The 27,261-nt window shown below is 38.1% G+C and overlaps 1 protein-coding gene across 1 annotated transcript in view; it reads right to left on the reverse strand.

Moving 5' to 3' along the window:
* Positions 1-26,170, reverse strand: part of si:ch211-152p11.4 (regulator of G-protein signaling 3) — a 37,129-nt gene extending 10,959 nt beyond the window's left edge. The window contains exons 1-5 of the mRNA XM_055225433.1: positions 25,791-26,170; positions 23,598-23,638; positions 22,086-22,580; positions 17,527-17,576; positions 16,551-16,684 (exon numbers count right to left, since the gene is read on the reverse strand). Of these exons, the coding sequence (XP_055081408.1) occupies positions 16,551-16,684; positions 17,527-17,576; positions 22,086-22,580; positions 23,598-23,624 (706 nt within the window). The 5' untranslated portion in view covers positions 23,625-23,638; positions 25,791-26,170. The remainder of the gene's footprint in view (positions 1-16,550; positions 16,685-17,526; positions 17,577-22,085; positions 22,581-23,597; positions 23,639-25,790) is intronic.
* Between the last annotated feature and the right edge of the window lie 1,091 nt (positions 26,171-27,261).

A 27,261-nucleotide genomic window follows, 5' to 3' on the forward strand; every position in this document is an offset into this window, starting at 1 on the left:
ACTAATCCAACTCAAGACAACTCTAAGCTAGCAATACCCTAATCATACATAATACATTGATGGTGAGCAGTTCTGAATGTGTAACTCCCAAAACAACACCAAATCTGATTGGACACTGTAGTTTTCTGAATGCCAGACATTACTCCTTCTAATTTATAAGATGTCTAAGATCAATATAGTCTTCAAATTATAATTTTATTGACACATTTTGAGCAATTTAATAATGTTTATAATATTAAATTTTACATTTAAATCCTGAAATGTTTGGGGCTTCTGTGATGGCCTAGAAGTCCCTGATGGTTCCCTTCTGAATCAAACAAGGTTAACAACACAAATGATAAAAGTGGCCCTTAAAAACAATATTGTTTGTCTTATTAAAAGTGACTGTTATTTCTTGTTTTTTTTTTATTTTTACTTCAGCTTACTGGCCCGTAGTAGACCTATCAAAAGAGGGACAAAAAGATAATTGCGCTTATTGTCTCAATTTGCTTTGTTTTTTTTATTCTTCTTCTCCTTCTTCTCTTTAGACCCACCCATTGAACATCCACCAAGACATGTACAGGCACATGATAGCACATTGTTGATGGATTTCAAGACACCCACAGCATTTATTCAAGATTTATTTCTTCAACGGGGACTAACGTGTGATGACAGAAATATGCACCGCTTGACCAGCTCTGACCAACCAGTGAGATGCCTCTAGGATGGAGCTTACATGGATTTAGAGTTAGGCTAGGCCACGGGTTGGCAACCTCTTTTATCCTTATACTGTGGCTCTGTGTGGTTAGTATTTAATTGAAGTGTATTTTGTTTGTGTTAGTTATTTTTTTTTAAATTGCAGTTAATTGCAGGTCCAAATGGCTCTTTCTGTGTTAAAGGCCGACCCCCGGGCTAAGCCAAATCTTACAAAGCTAACTTTTAGGTGTTTTGAGGATTTAAAAATTCAAAAAAGTTCATGCTGTGGAAATAAAGAAAAATCCCTACAGAATCTGACCTTAGTGAAAACTGTGGATGCCCTGTCAGTCAAACATTAGCAGTTTGATTATAATACATTGCGCTCTATGTGAGAATGCTTTCTGGGCTTGAGCCGCAGTACCTGAAGCGACCACTAATCAGACTCACGCCACGACAGAAAGGGAGTGTCTTATCCAGTTAGGATAGATGCATGCATCACCCACCCATTGCTACATCACTAATGCTAACACCAGTGATCCATGATTCAACAGTATGCAGGGCTAAAGACGTGCATGACAAACATTCAAGTATTGACACAGACAGAAGAGGTATCGTCATAACCTGTCTTCTCAGAGGGTTTACTCAGTCAGATGGATATGTTTGAATAGAGCTGATGGATACACAAACATTACACGTCAGAGCTTATTCAGTCAGCTTAAATTAACACAGAGTTAAGAGAGTACTGAGAGTACCGAGAACTGTTCTCAAGTAAGACTAAAGGTACCTTAGTAACGTCAAAGTTGCTCAAGGAAAATTGCAAAGTGATTCAAGAAATTACTCAAATAAAGGTAACTATTACTTAGGAGTAATTGTAAGAGTAAATGTTAGGAAATAACATCTGATTTATAATTCAAATGGAAGGATAAAACTTAAAATAATACACAAAATCTGGTATTCTCCAAAGCACAGACACAAAAATGAGACAAACTAAACAATAATTGAAGGAGTGGAGAAAGAAACACAAATGTTCAAATCATTTCGTATTGCCAACATAAAGCTATTGTCACTACATACTCACAGTGGGAAGAATAACCAGAACTGTTACTTTTATTCCCACTTAGGTAATATATGTGATGGTGTAACAGTACTCTTATTTGAGTAAAAGTATGAGGTCTGAAAAATACTCTGAGGAGTACAATTTGTTCAAGTTACTCAAGTAAATGTAATTGAACACTACCCACATCTGACAGAGTATACCAAACGTTACATTAGAGACAGTAGAGTTTAAAAATACACTGGTAAATGCCCCATGACAAAACGGATTGATTTGTGCATCATTCATGTCACACACTATCACCACTGACAGCTCAAGGACAAAGCCAGAGAACATAAAGGGACAGTTGCATCTTCATAAACAGAAAAAAAAGGGAAAAACCCCCCCAAAAAATCATTTCTAGTTATAACCAGAGGTGGGTACTACTCAGTTACATTTACTTCAGTAGCTATTTAAAGAAATTTTACTTTTTTGTAGAGTACCATACATTATTTAATGTTTTGTCCTTCCAAAGAATGGCATTAAATCTATCCATCTCACATTTATTCAGTTACTGGCTTATTTTATCAGTCAAAAATACCTTGAAAAACCTTGTAGCAACCAATAACGTAATAACGGCCAATAATGTAATAAAGTCTGATCTCCAATATGTATATAAAAAGAGCATCCATTAGTCCACTGTCATTAGAAGACGGAGATATAAAGCTGCGTATCATCTGCATAACTCTGGACGTTAATTTCAAATTTCATGATGACACCACCAAGAGGGAGCATATACAGATTAAAGCACAGGTCCTAAAATTGAACCCTGAGGCATACCACATGTAATTTTATGGACCAAGTACTAACACTAACCACCATCATAAACATAAACATATGAGTGCAGAATTATAATTTGTCACTCATGCATTTAAGTGTGTCACTGAGTCAGCACACACTTAACTCTTTCACTATCATCCCTTTTTTGTAATCGCAGCTTCTAGCCTACCATTGTTTTTGCTTATTTTCAACAACTTTACAATCCATGCAAAATGTGTATTCCAAAGCAAAGAACAACTGCTGGATATGGATAGTGCCCCCTATCCCCCACAAAAATTAACAAGCAAAGAGTTAAAATGCAATAATTTTGAAGTACAGTATTACATTGCCGGTTATTACATTATGGGCTTATTACATTTAAAATTGGCCCACATTATTACATTTTTGACATTATTACATAATTGGCCATTATTACGTTATTGGTTGCAACAAACCTGTAGCAGGGTCACCTCTCCACAGATCAGACTTGGTTTTTTGGCCAAGGACAAAAAAACAAAACAAAAAAAAGCAAAAATTAAGGGGAAAAAACGACATAGATGAGGTAGAAAAAAAAATTAGGAACCTCAGTGAATTTATTTTATTTTTTCTCTTCTCTTTAAATGTTCCGCCCTTTCCCTCCTATTTCTATAGTTTTTCTTTTTTTTTGTTTTATTACTTACCTATACACGCACACACGCACACTCCCATATAAGAAGATAAGAAGAACAGGTGTCATTCTTATTGTCTCGTCGCTCCCTTCAAACCTTTTATTGTTTGTATTGTCTCTAATATCACAATAAAACAAAAAAGTGCCACTTGTCTTTATGAAGATTAGTTTAGAGACAGAGACAGGCAAACTGCACACCTTCCACCAGAAAAGTTACATAGTACAGCTTTAATTGATAACTGATTATTTTGTTTAATTATAGTCTGTAATTCTTCCCGGCATGACACCACACCCAGTTTGCAGATTTAAGTCGCAGTAAAGAGGCTGGTTGTAAAGTATCCTGGCAAAATCACCTAATGTAGCCATCAATATGTTTGTGCATTTAATGAGTGGATTTTACACTTCTGTGGGGTATTAACTGATAACACATAACATATTTAGATCATCATGTTAGCTTTTATTGTTTTGAAAATGCTATATTTACCAAAAACAACATATTAACACGTTTTAAGTTTCAATTTTGTTTTTGATGTGCTGAGTTCCCTCCTCCTTCAGAGCTCCATCACAACACCATCATCCCACTAATGAAACTACTGCACATGGAATCAAATTTGTCAAGTATGTATTATTTTGTATGCGTTGTATATTTATGGAAAATTGACATGCGGGAAGCTTGTGGGCTGAGCTTTGAATGGAATTGTACTGCTAACCGCTAAAATACTACTAATACTGGATGGATGACATATAAAACCTCTTCAGGCATGTTTTTGATGAGAGACATTATAAGATGGTCGAAAATTCTAAAAGGTTGATTTTGCATAATACCCACTCCTTAAACTGCACATTTCTATTTAGACAGATGTAATTATTTTGAAATGTGCAAGTTAAATGTGGTGCGGTGATCTTCTAGCCAAAGAGTAAAGCTGTGTTTAATAGTGTTGTGAAGAATGCTTTCTACATCTTACAACCCATTAGCAATAACATCACTGTATCTGCATACGGGCTACAACATGGTGACATTCGATCCTCAGTGTATATGTACATATGCTCAGAAGTCTTGTGCAGGGGTTTCTACAAACAACACCCCCTCACTTCTACCTAATTTAGTGAAACGTGTGCGATGTTAGAGAATTTAAATAGTAGTTTTATTAGGGTGTTGTTATTATGTTAGCACAATTTCAGGCATTTACTAACACTAGCATGATGGGGAATATATAGCTACTGCTAATGTGCTCTACCACACATCAGCTGTCTGCCAAAAAAATAAACATCTTGTCAATTGATACTTTACAGTGACATAACACTGTGGGTGCTCTACATGTATGTATATGGTGGAATGTTCAGCAGTTACCATAGTGACACAAAGCACACATTAGTAAACACTGAGACAAGACTTTTAAGATGCTAACTAGCTTTTAGCTCATGCTACAGCTTTATGTGTAAGAGACAGCACAAATCAGCTCACCTGTTGTAGTTCCAACTAAGTCAGCTCTTTCTGGTCAGATTGTGTTAAAATAAAGCTCAGATTAAAGTCTAACAAAGCAATATATAGAGCAGTGCCTATAGTTAGCATCTGTCGTGATCCCTGTTTTGCTGTCCTTGTGTTCTCGCTCCCCCCTCCCTCACCTGCCTGTCTCCGAAGCTGGGCGGAGTCCTGACTCCTCCTGCGCGCACCTGCTTCCCATCAACGCAATCAACACCACCCGCCATGGATAAGAGGAGTCAGGACCAGACACTCAGTGCCGGAACGTCCGCGTGTTTCACGTGATTATGCTCATGGCTTAGTACTTTGATCCTTTTTTGTACACTCTTGTCTTATTGGAACTTTTTTGCTCTGCTCCAGATCTCCGCCCGAGAACCAGCTCCGGACTCCCCCAGCACCCGCACCTCCGCCCTGGTATGGTCTTGTGTCTTACCTTGTCGTGCACTTGTGTCTCTCCGCGCTCACGGACCCGCACCCATGCTCCCCAGCTACTCTGGATTTATGAACTATGTTATTTCGGACACTATGCTATGAAGCACCCTCGTTCCCCGGCCTTGTGGATTAATGAACTGTGGTTTCTATGAACACTTATTGTGAATAAAAACATTGTTAAAATTTCGTGAGTCTCGCACCTTTGGTCCCTACGCCCCGCTGGTTACGACAGCATCATACTGACAGAGAATGTTGTTGACATCAGCTGCAAAGTATTAATTGTCCTTTACCACAACAAATGTTCTATTATTGAGTGTTCTACTACAGCTAGCATCAATAATGATGAATGACAAGAAATGCTTTATAATATCTTGATTTCTTTGGCCATTTGAGCACTGATATGTTGAGCACCGATACTGAAATTTGATTGGATACCAGCTCCCATATATTGGTTCAGGCAATATTCTAGTTGAGCCCTAAAACTGATGTAATAAGACTATTTACTGGTTGTAGTTGGCCCATAATGTTTGAATTTTTATTTAGTTATTCTATAGTTTCCTGAGGGATAAATAACAGCTGTATAACACATTTGGATCAGTTTTGTTTTTGGCAGTACGCTCTTCCTCTGGTTGGCTTGAAAATGGCTTTGTGGTCTGTCATCTGATTTGCTATTGAGATCAGCAGCTCCACGCAAAATCACAAAACTGGAATGATAATGACACCACCCGTGGCCAGTCTAGAAATAAGGTGAATAAAATGGACCAAAAAAGCCTATCCATGGGTCTCGAGAGTAATGAAAAATGAGCACCGCTGTCAGGGCAATAAACAATTAAAGGATGAAACGAGCACCAAATGACAACTATAAACAGGAAGTTCAAACTCACGAATAAATAAAATGCATTATTATTTTCTTCTAGCATAACAACAAACATTTAAATTTTTTCAGAAACTTTTAGGCCAACTAGACTTTTAAATAAGACACATTTCCATTGGCTCATCCTGTGGGATCAGCTGGTGCTAATAGCGTTTCTTTCTTTGGATCTCCAAACACCAGTGTACACAATAGAAATGACTCAGTCTCCATTTGCAGTGAGAGGTCTGCTTTAGCTGTTCCACTATCGACCGCATACAGTGACATTTAACCCAGTAATAAGAACCACAACGCCCCGACCTCCAGGGAGGTACTCACTCATGCATTTAACAGCATGCAGAAGATACAGCTGTGGTTAGGGCACTTAGAGGTTTGAAGAAATTAGATTTTTTTTTTCAGCGATTCGTTTTACAGAATTGAGCCTAATGGTGTTTTTATGTAGTATGGATGTGGGGGCCTGATAGAAAAAAGTGCATTTTAAAGTGCAAGTTAAAGATTAAACCTATTAACGTGTTGAAAGTGAGACAACTCAATTACAAAAACACTCCATTCCATTCATTACAATAAGCAACATATTGGAAAGAAAACAGCCTCTTCACAAGCAGATGTGTGAGCACCATAGAGAGGACTGAGGATGGTTAGGTTTGTAGAAAGAGAGAAATGTTTAAAGAAACACTATGTAACTTTTCTTCTCTTCTATGCAACTATGGACCACATGCCTAGAAAATCCAGAATGACATCCCTCTAGTACTTTTACTCCCTCCATTGTATCTTGAGCCAGAACCACACATGATAGTGCAATCTGGTTTTTGTTTTTGTTTTCAGTGACACATGTGGAATGAAAGAGCTCATTGGGGGCCTATCATTTTGAACAAAATCACTTTGATTTGAGTTTAGGGCTCATTGATTCTGCATAAATTTGCAGAAGTGCTGAAGAAATCCCCACATACTTTTCAGTCCCCAGTGATATTTCTTTCCTCATAGGCAGCCATATTAGTTTTGACATGCACAGACTATGCGTGTACCTTGGCTAATCCACCTCTCAGTCACTCCTGTCTGAACTCGGGGGAGATTGACCAGTAACCAGACTCACATCTTTGTAAAGAATTAGAGAAGTGTGTATTCTGGATCCCAGGCAAATGGGCCACTGCAAATAGTTAAAAAAAAAAAAAAGTTCACTTTTTACGTTCTTAAAGTGGAAGAGTAAATCATTAATACTTAATAACTAGGAAATTTGCACCTTTCTGGTCAAAACATGTAAATCTAAGTGTGTGCTGCCTTCAATGGCCACTACTATTTTAAGTACAAAGCAACATTACGTAGGACTCCCCTGTTTAAAGCCAAGTGTTTCTGATTACACACACCTGGCTGGATGGGTGGAGTTTGAATTGTGGATACCTGTTAGACCAATTACACTGGTCCCCTCCTCCTCCCTCACTTCTTTAGTATTCCAGGTACTGCATAGTTTAACAGCTCTATTTAAAATGTAGTGGTGGGCGGAGTTTAGGTGTTTATCTCAAAAATCAGAGCCCAAAAAGCAGATCCAGCGCCTTTAAGAAAGACAATCCCTCTGAATATGTGCCTTAGGTTGCATTTCCCAACTGTTTACAACACCATACTGAGTTCCACATCTAAACACCTGCTGATTATACTAATAGGTCTCAGGTAGTTGACAACTCTAATTATCTCCTGCTCCACAATGGCTAAAACCCCTGGGTAGTAAACAACTTCTCTCTCATTGTCAATTTACTCCCGCAATCAGTGCTTTCTTGGGAATACGCAAAGCCTCTTGATGGTGAAACATCCTCAAACATACCCAGGCGACTGCTTTTTGAAACATTTTTTACTAGATACAAATGCACTAACATTCATGGGCACTATTCCCACTATATGAGTAAGTCTGAGTCATTCAATAACACATATCTAATGCATCTTTTCCACACTTTTCACACTTTTCCAGATGCTCAAAGTCACTTTACAATTTCGTGTATTATTCAAGCTACCACAGCTGCCCTGGGGTAGAATGACAGAAGTGAGGCTGCCAATCTGCTCCAAATGGTATTCCCACTGGTCTCCCATCAAAGTACTGACCAGGCCCAACCCTGTTTAGCTTCTGAAATCGGACAAGATCAAGTGAAGAAGAACCATAAGGTAAAATAGGGATGAACAATTTGGGAAAAACATCTAACTGGATTTTTTTCTGACAAGCATTGCAATTAGATTTGCAGTTCATGTTTTAATAATACGATTCTGTTCAAAGTTAAAATTTTAATTGAATCGAGAAGAATTGATAAAACCACTGAAATATGAAAAGGCAAACTAATACAAGAACCATATTTCAGAGCATGTTTGTGCAGATCTAAACTACAGGGTTAGCGGTGATTAATGCAGAATAAGACAGGACATTTTGTTGTTTGTGAAGGAAATTATGGTACAGTTCAAAAATTGCAGTTTTGGCGACTGGCTTATTACATTTAGCATGTTTAAAGGTCCTATTACTACTATTTTCTGATCTATGTTATAATGTTGTTTCCTCATGTTTCATTCATACACGTTTGAGTAATCCTGGTTCATTAGTCCAAAGCTCAAAATGCTCTGCTCCACCTAGTGATGTCATGTGGTAATACAGAAAGTGCTCCACTGTCTTTTTAAACTCTATACATTATTCACTAGAATCATTTGGATGACTAAGTTAAAGGTAAAAGGTAGCTGTTTACTTGAAGGCTACTACTAGATGACACCACAAGGCGGAACAGAGCATTTTGAACTTTGGACTAATGAACCAGGAACACTCAAACATGTGAATGAAACAAAACTCCAGGTATGTTTTTGATGAGGAAACATAATTATTACATGGCTTAAAGCTCACAAGAGTAAATTTTCTGCAATATAGGACCATTATTTTGACATTTCTCTATCTGTATAAGCAGCCTTGCTAACTCCAATATGCTCCATTTGTCAGAACAGTATACAGTGAGGTTTCTTCTTGTGCATTGTGGGCTGTCTGCAGTGGGAGGTGCAGGCATGTCTCATCCTGTTTTTACCACGGTCCAGAGAACAGAGGCAACATTACCTGGAAAGAGGAACTCAACTGGGACTTATCTCTCTGACTTCGGAATATCAGGATTCTCATAAGAAAAAGCAGAAGGCAAGGCCAGCCACTGCAGTTTTGAAATAGTGCATTGCATGTATTTGAGGATCACGTGTCCTGCCCCAGCTTGAGGTCAAATAAGTCTGCTGTGTTCTGTTTGCTAATTATAAAGTGTTTTTATTGTACGCTAATCAGGAAGTGCATTCTTAGTATGCTAGTTGCTGAAAAGTGCTTATAAACTCATTCCAGTGAGGCTCTGAATGCATAAGGGAAGTGAGGAATGACTTTGTTTAGTTTAAATGGTTTGCAGTGATCCAAATTCCTTTTATGTTTATAAGCCTGTAAAAATCAGGTACTTTAAAATGAGAATTGTTATTTGGTCCTGGTATAGCCCTGGTTGAATCCTGGTTGAGCCCTGTTTTAGCCCTAGCTTAGCCCTAGTTTAGCACTGGTCTGGGACGAGCTAAAACTTGGTTCAATCTGGTTTAACATATAGATCAATACGGCAATCTGGCCCTCTGATACTACACTATGGTATGTTCTCATTCTCAAACTATAGAAGTGATTTATACAGACAGCTTCATATGGAGAAAGGGAAGTTAGATAGGAGTTTACACAGAGACAGCAAACTGATAAAACAAGAGGAACTGGACTTGCACAATCTGAAGGAGAAGTGTCCTGTCAAACATAAGTCTGATATACACCATTCATAGCAAAGTCATACGGAGTTTACAGACCTTTTAAAGCAGTGAGTTACAGTTGGAGAGTGGACAAAAGGCAAATGTTTAGACTTGAATGCGCCAAGTAACCTGTAGTAACCCACAGATCAGTGTGTGTGGCATGCAAAAAATGAAAAGAAGATATATTGTGATTCTAATCTACTCAATAAGGAGTAGGAGTGTGGTGTATCTTCTGGAGGAAGATACACCACGCGTGTAGCTCCATGAAGATATTATTGCTTTGCATGGAATATTCCACTGTATAAAATTATTGACATTACAAATATATTGATTCTGTGGTTGCCATGGTTGTGGTTGGCTTCTCTTATGACTGACTGGTTGGCACACTGAGCAGTTTAAAAATTTGTATCTTACATGTTTATTTAATATTTTGACCATCTAAGAAATGCAGAATCTGCAGTTCAAAGGTGTCAGTATCTGAGTACACTGTTGTATGAATGAGTGTGTGAATGGGTGAGTGATTCCTTGATGTAATGCACTTTGAGTGCCTTGTAAGTGGAGGCGAAGCGCTGTATAAAAATGTGACCATTTATCATTTACCGGCACCTCTCTCTGAAGGTTGTCATCAGAGGAGGTTTTGCTAAATGTCAGGAGAACTTCAGTAGTTTTTCTCCTTACAAACCAGTCTGGTAACATCAAAGAACAAATTCCATTCACTCAATTATTTCTGTTCTAAATAATTACTCTGTTAAAGGGGCTGTACCTGATTTCTTCTCTTAAAATCATGAAAAGCAAAATTAGTTCATTTTAAACAGTTTGTAGTGGTCCAAAGTCATTCCTCACTTACCTTATGCGTCCTAATTACTCACTGTTTATAAGCACTTCACAAATTTCAGTGGCCACAGTAATGCTAACAACAATACCACGCTAGCCACACAATTCTTGATTCTGTGATCAAAAAAGTCTTTATAATCAGCAGAGAGTACACAGCAGACTTATTTTGACCTCAAGAGGTGCAGGAGTTTGCCCAGGTGTCCACTGCCATCTTTACATGATGATGATGCAGTTTTTATGCACCCGTCAAGACCCCAGAGCAAGCTGCAGATGTTCTTTCTGTCTGCGAGCATGGCTGAGGTTAGCTAGTGGCTCACCCTTACTAAGATAGTTGCTATGTGCTAAAACTAAAATTAGAACATTTTCACGTACATATCTTAAAGTAAATATCTTGCTGTCATCATACTGCATGACAGCATGTGCCCAGGTAGCTCGCTCAGCCATATAACTCATCGGTTCACTGTACAGTCAAGCAATAAAAGCAATGGATAGAAAATGAATCCACTTTCATCACTGTCACATCTTAAAAATTTAAAGTTATTATGTTTCGAAAGGTTCAGCAATTTTCTCAAATGATTTTTCTAATGTTTTCATAATCTGGCCCCTGAACCACTCAGTACATCTCTCCAGAGACCAAACAACATGAGGGCAACAAGAGGCTCCTTAAACACCAGCTGTAAAATCCCTCAGTGCAGAACATCATTTGGACCGTCAGCCTTTTCTTATAAGAGCTGTAAACAATGGAACACTATCCAGCGACACTTGGTTAAAAGCTCTAAAAAGTCCATTTTAAGCTTGAAGACCTATTATGCAAAATCAAGTTTTAAGCTTGAAGGTGAACATTTTAAATTTGGCAATGAACTATGTTATAGTTGTTTCCCCTCATGATTTACTCACGCAAAGTTGTATTTATAGCGATTCTCGCAATCTCACTTAAGTTTCACGACACCACATTGCCAATCAATCCCTGTTTTCACCGCCACAGGCATATGTCCATTGCTCTCTATTTACATAATTTTTCAATGCTATTTTCTTAATCAGTGATACACGTAGGATTTGGCAGCATTACATATTCATTTTGAAAAAAATAAAAAAATAAAAAGCTGCTGCTCGCTAGCGTGATCTGCAGCGATCCATCAGAGGTGACAACCCTTTGTGGCAACATCAGCTCCCACTGGGCACCGCAGTTTTCTAACTGAGGAGTCAGTCGACTTGTTTTTTTTTTATTAAGTCATTTTAGATGAATATTGAGATTTAAAATGTGCAAATTATAACATAATGTTCCACGGGTGTAATAGAATAGATCTTCTTTAAAACAAACCAAAACTGTACCTACATGTAAATAGTGTCAGAGTGAATGAGTAAGGGTGAGTGAATGAGCACTGAACATATATAATTGCACTGTTGTATTTATATAGATGAATAATGTTCTTATGTATTTGTATTTTATGTATTTTGGATTGTGTCTTATATTATGTATTTTAGTGTAGAAAAGCTCAACCAGGGATGAGGTTGAACATTAGCACTTGCTATACTCTGTATGCATCGCACCAGCTGCAAGCTTTGTTTTGTAAACATGTCTGATTTCATTGTCCCTGCCAAATAAATAAATACATAAAAATAAACAATATATATTTTGTTCAAATACATGGGAAAAAAATCTGGTACAGAGCCGGTAAATTTCTGCCTTTCAAGACGAGACTAGACCTACTGGCAAAAAATTCATAACACTAAATAATTATTCACCACATAAGCGTCTTAAAATATGGTGCCATTTGAATATAAATGTGATGTCTTAGCCAAGGAATTCCTGCATTTATTAACATTTATGTAGTCTACACTGCATCTTCTGCCAATCATTTCTTGCAACACTTAATTTTAACAAGCAAAACGGCATATCTTGCCATCTATCTGATACATAATTAAATACATAGCAACGATAATTGGTAGACAGTACAAACCAAATACAACTTTTACTGAGCCGTTTATGCTACATCAGAAAGCAGAATCGGCCTTGCATGAGTCTCTCATTTGGGTTGCCGGTTTCAATGCTGAAATCCAGTTGGTTTGAACTGAAAAAGGACTCTCTCTGATCTGAATCCTCAGTATCTAAAATCCAGCATCTGCAGCCAATCATGGCTCAATGCTAGTGCAGCCTCTGCAGCTCAGTGAGTGAATTTTGGAGGCTGAGCTTTCACATGATGCATAACCTGTCCATATACTGAGAATTAGAAACTCTTGGGTTGTCTGTCTGTAGGTTAAGGTTCCTGCAATCCAGGTTCAGTTGTGATTGTAATTTTTTTTAGTTCCTTTTCACAAAAAATATTCTCTTTTGTGAACCAACAGAGCAACTACAAATGATCTGCTTAATCTGAAAAAAAAAAAAAAATAGGCTATAAAATAAAAGCCAAAGTATAAGCTAAAAGCTAAAACAATACCCCTACAACCACATATTAGTCGGTAATAGCCAGCTCAAGTGCAGCAAGTTTATTAGGCTGCATTTGTCTCCATTACAAGTTCCTGCCTTCCTCCCTGATAATGTGCTGTTTTACTGCAGTGTTATTACTCTCCCACATCTAATCGTTTGACACAAGCCTCCTACACATTTCTTTAGTGCTGTCGTTTTAGAGGGAGAGAACCTGATCAATAAAACAAATAGTGTCGCAGCCACAGTATATCCAACTAATACAAACTGGGATTCCGTAGCAATCCAAGCATGCTAGCTCAGGGCGACAGTACCAAGTATAAATATGACAGATGCAAATTAAGTGAGAAGGCAAACAAGTGGTTTACTATTTATCTGCAGACCAAAACATTTTCTAAAAGGATGAACTGATGATGAACCAGTGCACCCCAATGAACAGTTGTTACCAATGGCTAATTCAAGTATTAAACATTTTAAAGCACAGCATGTAACATTTTAGCCAACAACAGACTAAAATAATAAAAGCATGTTTTTTTTTTAATTTGTCTGTGTTTATTGGACTGAAAAGCATGCATTCTTACTGTGAGCGAACTTTTATCTCCACAAACCTTATTTCCATGGAAATGTTCCTTTGGCTATAATATTCCACAGTATGGCATAAAACATATCCATCTCGATGGAGAATGTTTTGAAGTATAGTATTTTCTTTCTTAGGAATAACCCTTGCTAACTCTTATCTTATTAAACAAAAACAGGCTGGGATAGTTAATTTATCCTTTTCCTTTAGTCCCACTGAATATTGAAGTCTCATTTTCTTGAGTCCTGGCCCCAGAGGGATGTTACTGACCCAGCTGAGTATCAAGGTGAAACCAACATAGACACAGGCAGAACATGCAAACTCTACAAAGAGAGTTTGTCATAATTGAACCAGAGCAGAACCTTCTTGGACCTTACAGGCTTATTTTGATATTTTAAATACAAACAAAAATTGACACTGTACTTCCCCTACTTCCTTTCACCTGTCTGTCACTGTTTATCTCACAGCCAAGCCTGATACTTTTGCCTTTCAACCACTTACCTCTCAAACCCTTCATGCACTTTCTCCTCTCATTCTTCCTGACATTTCAGCTACAACTCTCCTCTGCCACATCTCCACCACAGAAGCAGACCACCAGCCTTCTCAGGCTCTCCATCTCCTCCTCTTAGCACTACCACTCACTATGTTTACACAGAGAACTCAAAGTGCACTACAACCAAACTCAAAGTCATCTTTGGCCCAAAACCTGTCAGACTACTTTTGCCGCATTCTAATTTAGAGCTGTAACTGCTACTTACTACTACTCACAAGTTATTTCCTCTTCGCTGCACATATGAGCACGTACACTGGGTACAGAAAGTATACACCCTTAAATTTTTCACTGTTATATTGCAGCCATTTGCTAAAATCATTTAAGTTCATTTTTTCCTCATTAATGTACACACAGCACCCCATATTGACAGAGAAACAAAAAGAGAACACAGAATAATTAAAAAAGAAAAATTGAAACACACACCATAAGTATTCAGACCCTTTACTGAGTATTTAGTAGAAGCACCTTCTTGAGCCAATACAGCCATGCGTCTTTTTGGGAATGATGCAACAGGTTTTTCACACCTGGATTTGGGTTTCCTCTGCCATTCCTCCTTGCAGATCCTTTCCAGTTCTGTCAGGTTTGATGGTGAATGTTGGTGGACAGCCATTTTCAGGTCTCTGCAGAGATGCTCAATTGGGTTTAACTGAGGGCTCTGGCTGGGCCATTCAAGACCAGTCATGGAGTTGTCCTGAAACCACTCCTTCGTTATTTTAGTTGCGTGCTTTGGGTCATTATCTTGTTGGAAGGTGAACCTTCGGCCCATCTTTCCTTCGATTGCAACCAGTCGTCCTGTCCCTGCAGCTGAAAAACACCCCCACAGCATGATGCTGCCACCGCCATGCTTCACTTTTGGGACTGTATTGGACAGGTGATGAGCAGTGCCTGGTTTTCACCACACATACTGCTTAGAATTAAGGCCAAAAAGTTCTACCATGGTCTCATCAGACCAGAGAATCTCATTGCTCACCATCTTGGAGTCCTTCAGGTGTTTTTTTTTGCAAACTCCATGCGGGCTTTCATGTGTCTTGCACTGAGGAGAGTCTTCTGTCTGGCCACTCTGCCATAAAACCCTGACTGCTGGAGGGCTGCAGTGATGGTTGACTTTCTAGAACTTTCTCCCATCTCCCGACTGCATCTCTGGACCTCAGCCACAGTGATCTTTGGGTTCTTATTTACCTCTCTCACCACGGCTCTTCAGATCAGTTTGGGTGGACGGCCAGTTCTAGGAAGGGTTCTGGTCATCCCAAACAACTTCCATTTAAGGATTATGGAGGCCACTGTGCTTTTAGGAACCTTAAGTTCAGCAGAAATTTTTTTGTAACCTTGGCCAGATCTGTGCCCACAATTCTATCTGTGAGCTTTTCAGGAAATTCCTTTGACCTCATGATTCTCATTTGCTGCTTGTTGCTTTGAAATGCATTGCTGTAAGGTCTTATATAGACAGGTGTGTGGCCTTCCTAATCAAGTTCAATCAATATTATCATACACAGCTGGACTCCAACGAAGGTGTAGAACCATCTCAAGGATCATCAGAAGAAATGGACAACACCCGAGTTAAATATATGAGGGTCACAGCAAAGGGTCTGAATAATTATGGCTGTGTGATATTTCAGTTTTCCTTTTTTAGTAAATCTGCAAAAAATTTCAACAATTTCATGTTTCTCTCTCAATATGGGGTGCTGGGAGCACATTAATTAGGAAAAAAATGAACTTGAATGATTTTTGCAAATGTCTGCAATATAACAAATAGTAAAAAATTTAAGGGGGTCTGAATACTTTCCGTACCCACTGCAGAAGCTCTGGTAATCTCATTTTATCTCGTTCTTGTTGACCCAATATTGAGTCTTGTCTTCTTCCAATCTTCAAATTTCACCCTTAAACTCAATCAAAGGTTTACATACATTTTGAAAGATTTGTTTAAATTGGATTAGGCCAGTCGTCCAGTTTTCCTTTCATGTAAACTTAAAAGGTCTACAGTCGACTAAAAAAATTCATGCCCTGCCGATCGATAAATCAACTAAAAAGGGGGTGTGGTGCAAATTCTCAAAGTGATTACGTATATCTATGCATCTGACCCAAACTGCACCCACATGACTACAACTGCACACAAAAACAACCATTTATGCAAAAAAAAGGACTAGAAAACAATGCATATAAAGACAGATTAAACTTCTGAATGTGATTGTAATTGTGAGTGATTGTGAGTTTAATCTGCCTTTTTACGAAACAAATCTTCGGCTAACTCACTCATTCACTCACTTCTCCTTCCTGCTGTTGTCCCATATAAATTCTTACAAACAAAATAAAATTATTAGTTGAATAATACTTATTTTGGTCGACTAAGACACCATATTATCGACTAAATGACCAAAGGACTACAGCCCTAAAACGTATTGAGTGTACTTACTGGGGCTGGAGAGCAGGGCGGTGAGGGACTGGGACCAGTGTTCCAGCTCCTCACGACTGATCTTGCTCTTTCTGCTGTGGCCCATCTGACTCCACTGACGCATGAAGAGCAGCCGCGACCTCCTCTCCTCCACACTGAGACACATAGTACATACGTGTGTTATTAAGTATGTTATCAGGTCTCATCATCCTCATCCCTCCTATGTAGTCTTTTGCTGTCTAACATCAAACAGGGCAGTCAGCACCATACTGGATCCATCAAACAGCTTTTTCATGACTTTTCACTGACATGTCGCTGGAAGAGATAATTATAAGTGAAACTGTATGTAAGATTTAGATTTTAATTTTCATAAACTTGACCCAGATATGAGATAGACATGTTCAAATCAAATATAACTTTTACTGATAACAATTCTAATGCTAGTTTATTCTTAATAACAAAAGCATTGGACATATCCCATTTATTTAGCCTCTCATTTGGGTTGCCAGTTTCAATGCTGAAATCCAGGTGGTTTAAACCTAAAAGGACAGTTTTTTGCATCAACCTACTTTATATATCAGATTTTGGCGGCAAAACTTTTCTCAAATCATCCACTGAAATGAATGGGAATCCCGCTTAACCAGAATTGCCTCAAAGAAAGTGTGGTTTAATACCATTTAGAGGCAACAGTGTGCGGCGCAGAATAAGGTCAATAGAGTAATAAAAAAAGTCATTAATTAATATAATAAAAATAAGACATCTACAGAGAAGTTACAACACAACAGCCTCCATTGTGCCTTTAAACACAATATCAATTTTTGAAAGGGCTTTGGAGGAAAATTTATGGGAAATGTCCGTAACCTGAATCTCGGCTTCAGCTGTTGAGCTCCTAGCAATTGCGATGACTACATATTTGTTATGCTAGACAGAGGACCAGTCAGCAGAGGCAGGCTTTGGTGCCAAACATGCACTGAGAGGAGATAAACAGCGCACTGACCTTTCCTTGTGCTCAGGGTTGAAGAGGTTTGAGTGTGAGGAGTGAGGACTCTGAAAGAGAAACAGAGCAGTCAGCCCGGGGCACTCTGCCATTCACACAACTACACAGGTAATACTAAACTAACATATACCCTGACCTTAACCTGTTTTAATCAACATTTTAACTTGAAATCATATTGTTGACTAAAATCTGTATACAGGCTCACTTCATGGGGATTTGCCTCCTTTACGGAGAGAAACATCAGGTCCCCATGGCGTTTTTTTTTTTTCTTATTGTGCAAATTTGACAGTTGGGAGATTGAACAAATGCCATTTTCACTCACATATTATTATCCACTACAGAATAACAACCCGATGAGTGTTTAGTGCAGTCCTATTTAAAATAGTTTAATAGCTACCATTTTTTTCACCTTGGCTAATGCCGCCTCTGTTCATTTACCATTTATTTACAACCATGTGTTTTTGATCCAGGAGCTTGCAATTAGTATAATTCAACTGCAAATAGAAAATGTTTTGGATTACAACATTACCATTATTGAACAATCCCCAATTTTACAAACTTTCTGAAATCCTTACACAATATTTCCGGTTTCTTTCGCCAAGCACTGAGAGTAAAATGTTCACTTAGAAGTTAAGATTAAGTCTAGTTCTTGTTAACTTTACCTCTCTGAGAGTGGTTTAAATCACGTATAAACTCATTTCTGTGAATAATGATGATGCTCTGAATTGGGGTTGGGCCAGCAGGGACTGATCATTCTTTTTAACAGGGGAAGCGCTCTACATTCTTTTTCATTCATTCTTATCAAATCCTATTTTTTAAGAAACTTTACACTGTCTGCACTTACATTTATATAAAAATGTAATTTAATTATAATAGTTTAAATTAGAATGAGATTTTTTTTTTTTTACAATCTCAATTGTTTAAATTGCAAAATAACCTGCTTGGCAAGTAAGAAAGTGAGAAGCAAATTTGTTTTAGATTAATCCTCAATTTCAGGATTATGAAATTTTTCTAAATCTCAATTTTTAAAAGCACCAATTAATCAAATTAATTCAATTAATTGCCCAGTCCTATTTTGAATCCAAAAGGTAAATGCAAACTCTTTAATGTTTAGTTCTGGTCTTCACATCTTTAAGACAGTAAAAATCAGGTACAGTATAAATCAGAGTTCACAAAGGCACAAGAATCCATCTTGAGATACTCCTGCTGTAAGCTTAAGTGGGTGGGCGGACTACTCACAGAGCAGCATTGAGATTTGTGTGGAAGCCAAAGGACAAGTGCCGAAATGAACCAAAACAAACATGGCAATGCCAACAGATGTACTTCAGCCTACTTTAGTGAAAATACAGCCTATTTAGTTTGTGAACATGTGAAAGATATAAGCACTTTGTGCATTTGTGGACACTGAAGATGTCTGTCTGAAGTCTTTTCTCTCAACTGGATTTAACAAAAGTTAGATTTTTTTTTTGTCTGTTGTGATGCTTTGCCCAATCAGATTCAACTAATTGTCATGATGTTCTGCCTTTTGCAATTGCTTTCAGTGAGAGCTGTTTGAAATTGATAAATCTGTAGGACTGAATTCAGAGGGCTGCACATATCACTCTGGTGTTAGCCAGGTTAGCTATATCTGAAAGAGCTCTAGGAACATTTAAGAGAAAATGCAATATAAACTGCTACACTAATACAATAATCTCTGTTTAGTTATTCTGATAATGGTCATTCATCTTCAATTATCCAATTATCTTTTTTTTTTGACATATTTTTGCTTGCAGAGCAATTATTTGTGTACATTTTATAAAAAAAAAAAATTGCATTTTGACAATTGCGACAATTCAAACAATTAATATAATCAAAACGATATGATTGTAATCAATTGTGCGGCCCTACACCAGCAATACCTATTCACTTCTTACAGAGTATGTTTCTCATCTCTTGGGCAGATGAAAACAAAATGCAATGCCACTAGCTGCATGTATACAATAGTAGTCTTTGCTGTGTGACTATGGGAGGCAGCCATGTCCTTGCATCCTAATATGTGTGCTCTCTCAAGGCCACTGGAAACAGCAGTATCCATGAAGCACTTGTGATTGAATTGGAGCATGAGTGTGAATACAATGACCCCAAAGAGACTCATTTAGCCACAGAACTGCTTTTCCCAAGAAGGTGCCATGTATTATAAGGATGTAATTGGATTTCTGTACTCAGCTTAGATGGCTTTCTGGTCATTGCTGGGTTTCAGAAGACAAAATATTATTCATTTTAACACAAATTAGGGCATGGAAAACCGATTCCGATCCCACAGTGATAATGAAAAACATTATTTCTTTAGACAATAGAATGTCATTTTCAACATTAAATCGTAATACTTTCTTTTATATTACCATGTGGTCTTATACAGTTAAAACCTGAAGTTTGCATATACTATATAAAAAGACACAAGCACCTTTTCTTATCACTTTCTGAAAGAAGAAGAGAAGGATTTTTAAGAGAACTTTACTTTCTTCAAAGTCAGAAATTTACATACAGTTAGACTGCTATGCCTTTAAATAATTTGGGGAAACTCAAATGATGATGTCATGTCTTTGGAAGCTTCTGATTTGGTTTATTGACAACATTTGAGTTAATTAAAGAGACACCTGTGGATGTATTTAAAGGCACACCTGAAACACGCTGCTTGTGTAACATCATGGGAAAGTCAAAAGAAATCAGCCAAGACATCAGGAAGAGAATTGTGGACTGTGCACAAGTCTCGTTCATCTGTTCAAACTATTATATGTAAGTATAAACCAAAGCCATCACACCACTCAGGAAGGAAACAAGTTTTGTGTCTCAGAGATGAACGTACTTTGGTCCGAAATAGATGGGATCATGAGGAAAGAACATTATGTAGAAAGACTGAAGCGGCATCTCAAGATCAGCCAGGTAGTTAAAGCTTGAGAACAAATGGACGATGACCTGAAGCATACTGCCAAACTGGTTACAAGAGGTAGCTTAAGGATAACAAAGTCAATGTTTTGGAGTGGCCATCACAAAGCCATGATCTCAATCCTATTGGAAATTTATGGTAAGACCTGAAAAGGTGTGGGCAGGGAGGTGGCCTACAAACTCGGCTCAGTTACACCAGTTCTGTCAAGAGGAATGGGCCAAAATTCCTGCCGTCTATTGTGAGAAGCTTATAGAAGGATATCCAAAACGTTTGACCCAAGCCATAGTTTAAAGGCAGTGGTACGAAATTCTAATGAAATGTATGTAAACGTCTGTCTTTGAAGAAAGTCATGAAAATCCTTCTCTCAGTATTCTGGCATTTAGCAAATAGAAATATTTTTGATAATGCTAACTGACCTAAAACAGGAAAGGTTTAGTCTGATTTCATGTCAGACAGTGAGAAAAAAGTGCATGTGTCTTTTTATAGAGTGTATGTAAACTTCTAGTTTCAACTGAATCTGTGTTCCATAGTGGTCAATGGGTGTGTACTCATCTATGTGTCTTATACTAGTTCAAATAAAGCTCAAGATCATTTTAAAGCTACTCAGGAAAGGTTCCTTTCTGTCCTGTGATTGCAACTTTTTTAGTATTGACACTTGTTCAAGTGAGTATCAAGTTCCTATACTAATTTTAATATCCATTAGTATCTGATTTTCAATATTTTTGATGATGCTACTGGGAGATGTGTATGAAGATGTTGAGGTGCGGTAGGATAAATATACCAGAACAGTAGTATTACAAAAAGGTTCTTGACAAGAACATAAAATCAGTAAAATAATAAAAAATGTCATACTTTAGAAAATGGTGATGTAAAAACTATAGATAAAAGAGGAGCCTGTCAATGTCATATGCCCAGAGGTTGATGGTTCAATCTTTGTTGCTGGAAAAGCATACAGCTATTGTGTTATGGCAAGGCACTTCAACAGGGCATTACAGTTATGCCCTTTTTTCTTTGCACAAACTCAAAATAAAACAAATCAATAAATAATTTAGCATATTTTCAGTTACATGTGTATGGCTTAACTTGAAAACAATACTTTCTGTGAGCAAGCTCGCCTCCCCACAGATCTGACGCTGTAACTTGGCTGGGTGGCATCAACTGAAAAGTTACACAATGCAACTGTCTTCATTAGATAACATCTATCTGTGAGTTAGCCTTCCTGCTACCTTCAAAATCCTTCATTTACCCATTTTGCCCGAGGTTATCAGATAATCATCGCGTTCATTGTGAAACCTTAAAGACGCTCTACCTGATTTTTACTGTCTTAAAAGCATGAATAACAACTTTAATAACTTTCAGAGATCAGAGCGGAGTTCTGCCGTCAGATTAACATACAACTAGCATGCTAACTGTAGACTTCCTAATTATCAGACGATATAACGTTTTATAATTAGATGCAAACACTACACAGGCGATTTATTTTAACCTTAAGAGCTGCTTATACAATATAGCTGTACTGGGCAAAGACAAATTTACTTAAAAAAAATTGGGTACAGGGCCCTTAACTAACAAGTATTCATCTCAATAAATTCTATAAATCAATCTGTAAAACATGAAATGCCAACACATTTACCTGTCCTCCAAAGAGACTCTTGAGGTGCAGTTTGGCAGCATGCAGCTTGGCTTTCCGCTGAGATTTGGAGGGGTTGGTCGAGCAGGTGGGGTCAGTGGGGGAAGTGGAAGGCTCTTCTTTCTCTATGCTCTCTGTGCTACCGTTAGCTGTCGGCGCTAACTGTCCGTCACTGTACGCCCGGCACCCTTCACTTATCACACACACGCTCAACCGATTTTTACTATCCTTTTTAATATCATCCAAGTTCTCTGTACTTATGCTCCGTTCTTTGGTGAGCTCCCTCTTCCCGCCAGGTTCACGGATAAGAGGCGGGAAGCATCCAGTTCTGGCACAGTCTGGTTCATCTGAGTATTCGTGCAAAGTGTAAGTCCCCGAGTTTCGGTTTCTGGGCTCATCCGCATTCTTGAGGTTAACTTTTTTCCAAGGAAGAAAGTCCAGGTCCAGGAGTGAGCCTTCAGAGCTGAAACGCCGCATGATAAGACGATGGAGAGGGGGCTGTAAAATAAAAAGGAAAAAAGTTAAAAGTGTGTCACTATATCACTTTTCTGGAAGAGAGTACGCCACCCGCTTGTCCCCAGAATGTTATTTATTTTCCCAGAACGTTCCACAGTATAGCACAAAATGTAATGTCTCCCTAGAAATAAGCATGACACAATCAGGCCACATTACATTAAGATTAGTGGAGGGGCGAAGTGTAAACTTGTAATATTAATCTTGGTAGTGTCAAATACTATTATTAATTGGAGAAAAAATGAAGGCAGACTAAATCTATTACTTATCTTCTTAGACTAAATATAAACTATATTTGGTGGAGAATGTAGGTAGTAAGGTGAATTTAAAGTGGAACTAAAGACTAAATTCACGTTTCTTCTTCTGGTGTTTTAATAGCATTACCTAATGTTCCTAGTCATTTTCTGTTTTGGAAACTTTAATACAAACTAGGTAAATTTGCAGCTTTCGGGTCAAAAACACCAAACACTCTTCAATTCCAATAGTTGGTGACATCACTCAGGACTGCTGGATTACAGCCAGGTGTTTCTGATTACAAACACCTGGCTGCAGGGGTGGAGTTTGAGGTGTGGATACCTGTTAGACCAATCACACTGTCATTTATACCTCTAAACCCCGCCCCTCCTCCCCCCTCACTCTCCCCTTTAGTCCTTCAGGTACTGCCCAGTTTAGCAGCTCCGTTTGAAATGTGGTTGGGAACGGAGTTTATGCGTTTAGTCACGCTTTAATCATTAAGTTAAATAACATTTTGACAATAATTGAGAGTATATATATATATATATATATATATATATATATATATATATATATATGAACATTTAACTTATTTACTAACTTTTTACCTACTTAAAAAAATTTGTAATTCCAAAGAATACAATGGACATGGAAAATGACTCAAAGTACTACTTATTAGTACTACAACAACAATTACATTATTACCACAATTAAACTTACTTATAGTTAAAGCCACCCCAAAAGGTACACCAGAAAAAGTACACTAACCTGTGTAAATGAGTTACTTTCCATCATTGTATATTGCCCACCTATGTTGAAAAAGGGAGAATAATAGTTCACACCCGTTGTAAAATACCAGATGACTTAATGTGAGGGATAGTCACACACTGAAATGGAATAGTGCATGTGTTCCATCAGCTTTGTGCTTAATTATGCTCTATTTGCTCTATTCTGTGTATGAAGGACATTCAGTCTAAGTCTGAAACGCATTCAGACAGGATGAATAGAACAACAACAGAGGACATTTTGAGAACAAAGACTCCAAAAGACATCAAAGATAAAGATTTGAAGGAAAAATAACAGCTAGTTAGTGCACATAAATCTAAAAGGTACATTTTGATTTTTTTATACAAATAACTGAGTCACAAGGATGTTCAGCTCATGATTGACTACGACCATTCTATTATAGTTAAAAGCTCCAAGATTAATCACAATCAAATGAAAATTGCAATTTCAATTAACACAATTAGCAAATAGCAAAAGCTGCAATTTTTGAAGTACCGTAATTTCCTCCACAATATACATACTGTATAAAAAAGTGTACTAGGTGAGTGTGATGTCACCCACAGCATTCGGCCCCAGTCAAATGAAGCTCATCAACGCTAGTGGTTAGGGGGGCAAATTTGGAGCCGATCCCAAGTATCATAGCAACCAGAGAGCCTATCCGAAGGCAGGTTGTTGGTTTAGCAGGGAATGTGCACTTAGCCACACTGTCAAATAAACCTTTTACTGACACTAGCAGGAGTGACCTCGGGGAAAGAAGGCACCTGATTTGTCTGTTATTGAATGTTCATATCTTGATTTATGGACAAAATGGCGGAACAAAACCACCAGAATCATGTAGCGCTGGTCAATACGGACATTTTAAGATCAAAATGACAATGCTAACAGCAACAGTTACAGACAGAGAGGCAGCAGTTTTTCAATGTTATATAAATTGGAGCCAGAGTCGATGGAGCCGCAGCACGCCCATGTTCACTTTCTGTTTGGAACGTGCTGGTTAATATATTAGTTACGTCCATTTATATATACAGTCTATGTCCACAACCAGCAAAATATCCTGTCTTATTCTGCACAAAAACTGCTAAATCTGTAGGTTCAATCGGCACGCACAAAACAAGATTAAAATAGGGTTTATATTACATCATTTTCTGACCTATGTTATGATGTTGTTTCCTCCTTAAAAACACACCTGGATTTTTGCTTTGTGTCATTCACACATGTTTACTTTAGTATTTTTTTCAAACAGAAAACATTCTGTTCCTTCTTGTGATGTCATATGGTACAACCCTGACACTTGAAAAAGGACAAACTGACAAGCTTTTCAGGAACGCCACATAATCTGGTAAGAGTAAGTACCGATAATAGGAGTCCATTCAGAGTTCACATTTTAAGCACATCCAGGAGAACTGACAGAAATATTGACAAACTAATACAAGAATCACATTTCAGAACATGCTTGTACGGATCTAAACTACAGGGCTACATTTTTTATGCAGAATGTTGTGGTTTGTGAAGGAAAAAACGCAATCGTTGCAATTTCAAGTCAATTGCAATTAATCTTGCAACCCTATCGGTCAATGTCTCATCCTTCTACCACAGTCAAGTCAAGATGGAGTTCCAGTGGTTATTTTCTTCTTTTTCAGGATTATTTAGAATAGATTAACTGACAAATGATAGGCTATAAAAATCCAAATACCTTCAGGTTTAGTGTCATAGATTGTATTTGAAACCTTAAAAGAAATGAATAGCCTAAGGTATTATCAGAATCGGAAAGTTCAGATGACATTGACAATATAACATGTTTACTGTTACTGCATGGCCCCCCAAAGATTTGTGCCTCTTTTTCATTGAGCAATTGCAGGAGGAGGGCCCCTACCAGAAATGTACGTATAGTCCTGGTATACCTTTAATTAAGTCAACACCTTAGATCTAAGTCCATCTTAAAATCGAAATGATCTGCTTTGAATAAATATTAGGCAAATCTAATGGAAAGAGTGTGACATAATTATGTAGGTCGCCGATCATTTTAATTATGTTTCTCTAGTTTACGTTCACTATCTTCACTTTTATTTGAGAAGCAGGACAAACAGTATACCTCATAATCGTCGTTTTATTATGCCATTTGTTTATATAGAAAAAAGCCAGTGCGCCTGTTAATGCCTAAACAAACCCACTTACCTCTGCGAACTAATTAAACTTTCTTCATGGCAGTGGATCGTCTGACTGACTCCAGATCAAATGAGCGACATGTGCACTCCGACAACGCCGACAACAGCTCTTGGTGCAGCGGATTCCCAAACAACCTGCGACCGCTTCTGTCTTCCTTCCCAGAAATGTCCCTCCGCTCCTTGCGCTACGACCCCAGTGCCATTTACGCACAGGGCACAACACGATCCGAAAATGAGTCAATGAAAAGCAGAGAAAGTTTGAAGCAGTCTGCGCTGTCTTTACAGAAAAATGCGTGTCCTTCTCTGCTCTCTGCGTACCTTCTGCTCTGCCACTCCTTCGTGTGTGTCTCAACTTGCCACAGCTCGCTGCACGGTATAAAAGGAGCACAGTGCGCACAGAGCAGACTACTTCTGCAAGAGGGGAAGAAAGTCACCGCGTAAACAGTTTAATGACTCACTCGAGGTGTGTCCCCGGAGAGAAAAATTAACTGACGTCAAATAACAACTAGACTCAGATTGGAACTGATGAGGTTTCTTAAAAAAATAGCTATTCCTTGCTCCAGGCCATCGCTTTACAGTTTCTATAACCTACCAAGTACATCATGCTAAAAACAAACTTAGAAGCTACTCTAGCAACAGGTTTCACGAAGAAAGTAAACTCTCGGTTTAAGAGTTAACTCAGATTTAATCTCCCATGAGACAGATAATTTAGAGAGAGTTTTCTGTTTCACGAGTTAGAAAACTCAGGGATAGTAAACTTTGACGTTAGCAAAAAACACGAGACTTTATCAGGGGATCCCAGAAAAGAGGATTCACCATGGCAACTGTAAACCTGAGGCCTCCATTTTAGAGGGACAGGAAGTCATGTGACGGTGGATTAGTTCATACAAAAGAAATGTGGAGGAGCATATTGTTCAATCTATTCAACATTAGTTTGAAGATTCAAATCTTTATGCAGGACTGTAAGCTGTCGTCTGTGAGGCGTGAGCGGTGTTTGTTTTTAACATTGTTCATGGTGGAGAATAGCTGCTCGTTCATTGTGGAGAATAGTTGCTCGTTCATGGTGGAGAATGGCTGCTCACATACGTATGTGGATCTGAAGATCGATGGGGGTGACGAAGAATAATAAAATACAATTTTATTTTAATATTTCAAGATCACAATAATCTTCCAATTTAAACCACAATTTAAAAGAAGTAACACAAATAAAATACACCTCAATTAAATACTTAAATACTACTCCCCAGGTGGAGCCGCTGTATAAGGATGAAAGACTTGGAGGGTTGCTGACCCCTGCCCTAGGTAAAACTAATCCCATGCGAATAGGGCCTTAAGTAACGTTGTCTATAACGTCACATAAATCAGAATGTATCTATCTCGATCTAGGCAAGCGGGTGATGCCAGCAGGCCAAGTTACAGGTCAGTTCTGTGGCGCAGCAACCCGGCTCACAATGTAAGAATGGAAGTTTTTAAGGCAATTG

This window comes from Periophthalmus magnuspinnatus, chromosome 11 (genome assembly GCF_009829125.3).
Source record: "Periophthalmus magnuspinnatus isolate fPerMag1 chromosome 11, fPerMag1.2.pri, whole genome shotgun sequence".
In the NCBI taxonomy this organism is placed as follows: domain Eukaryota; kingdom Metazoa; phylum Chordata; class Actinopteri; order Gobiiformes; family Gobiidae; genus Periophthalmus; species Periophthalmus magnuspinnatus.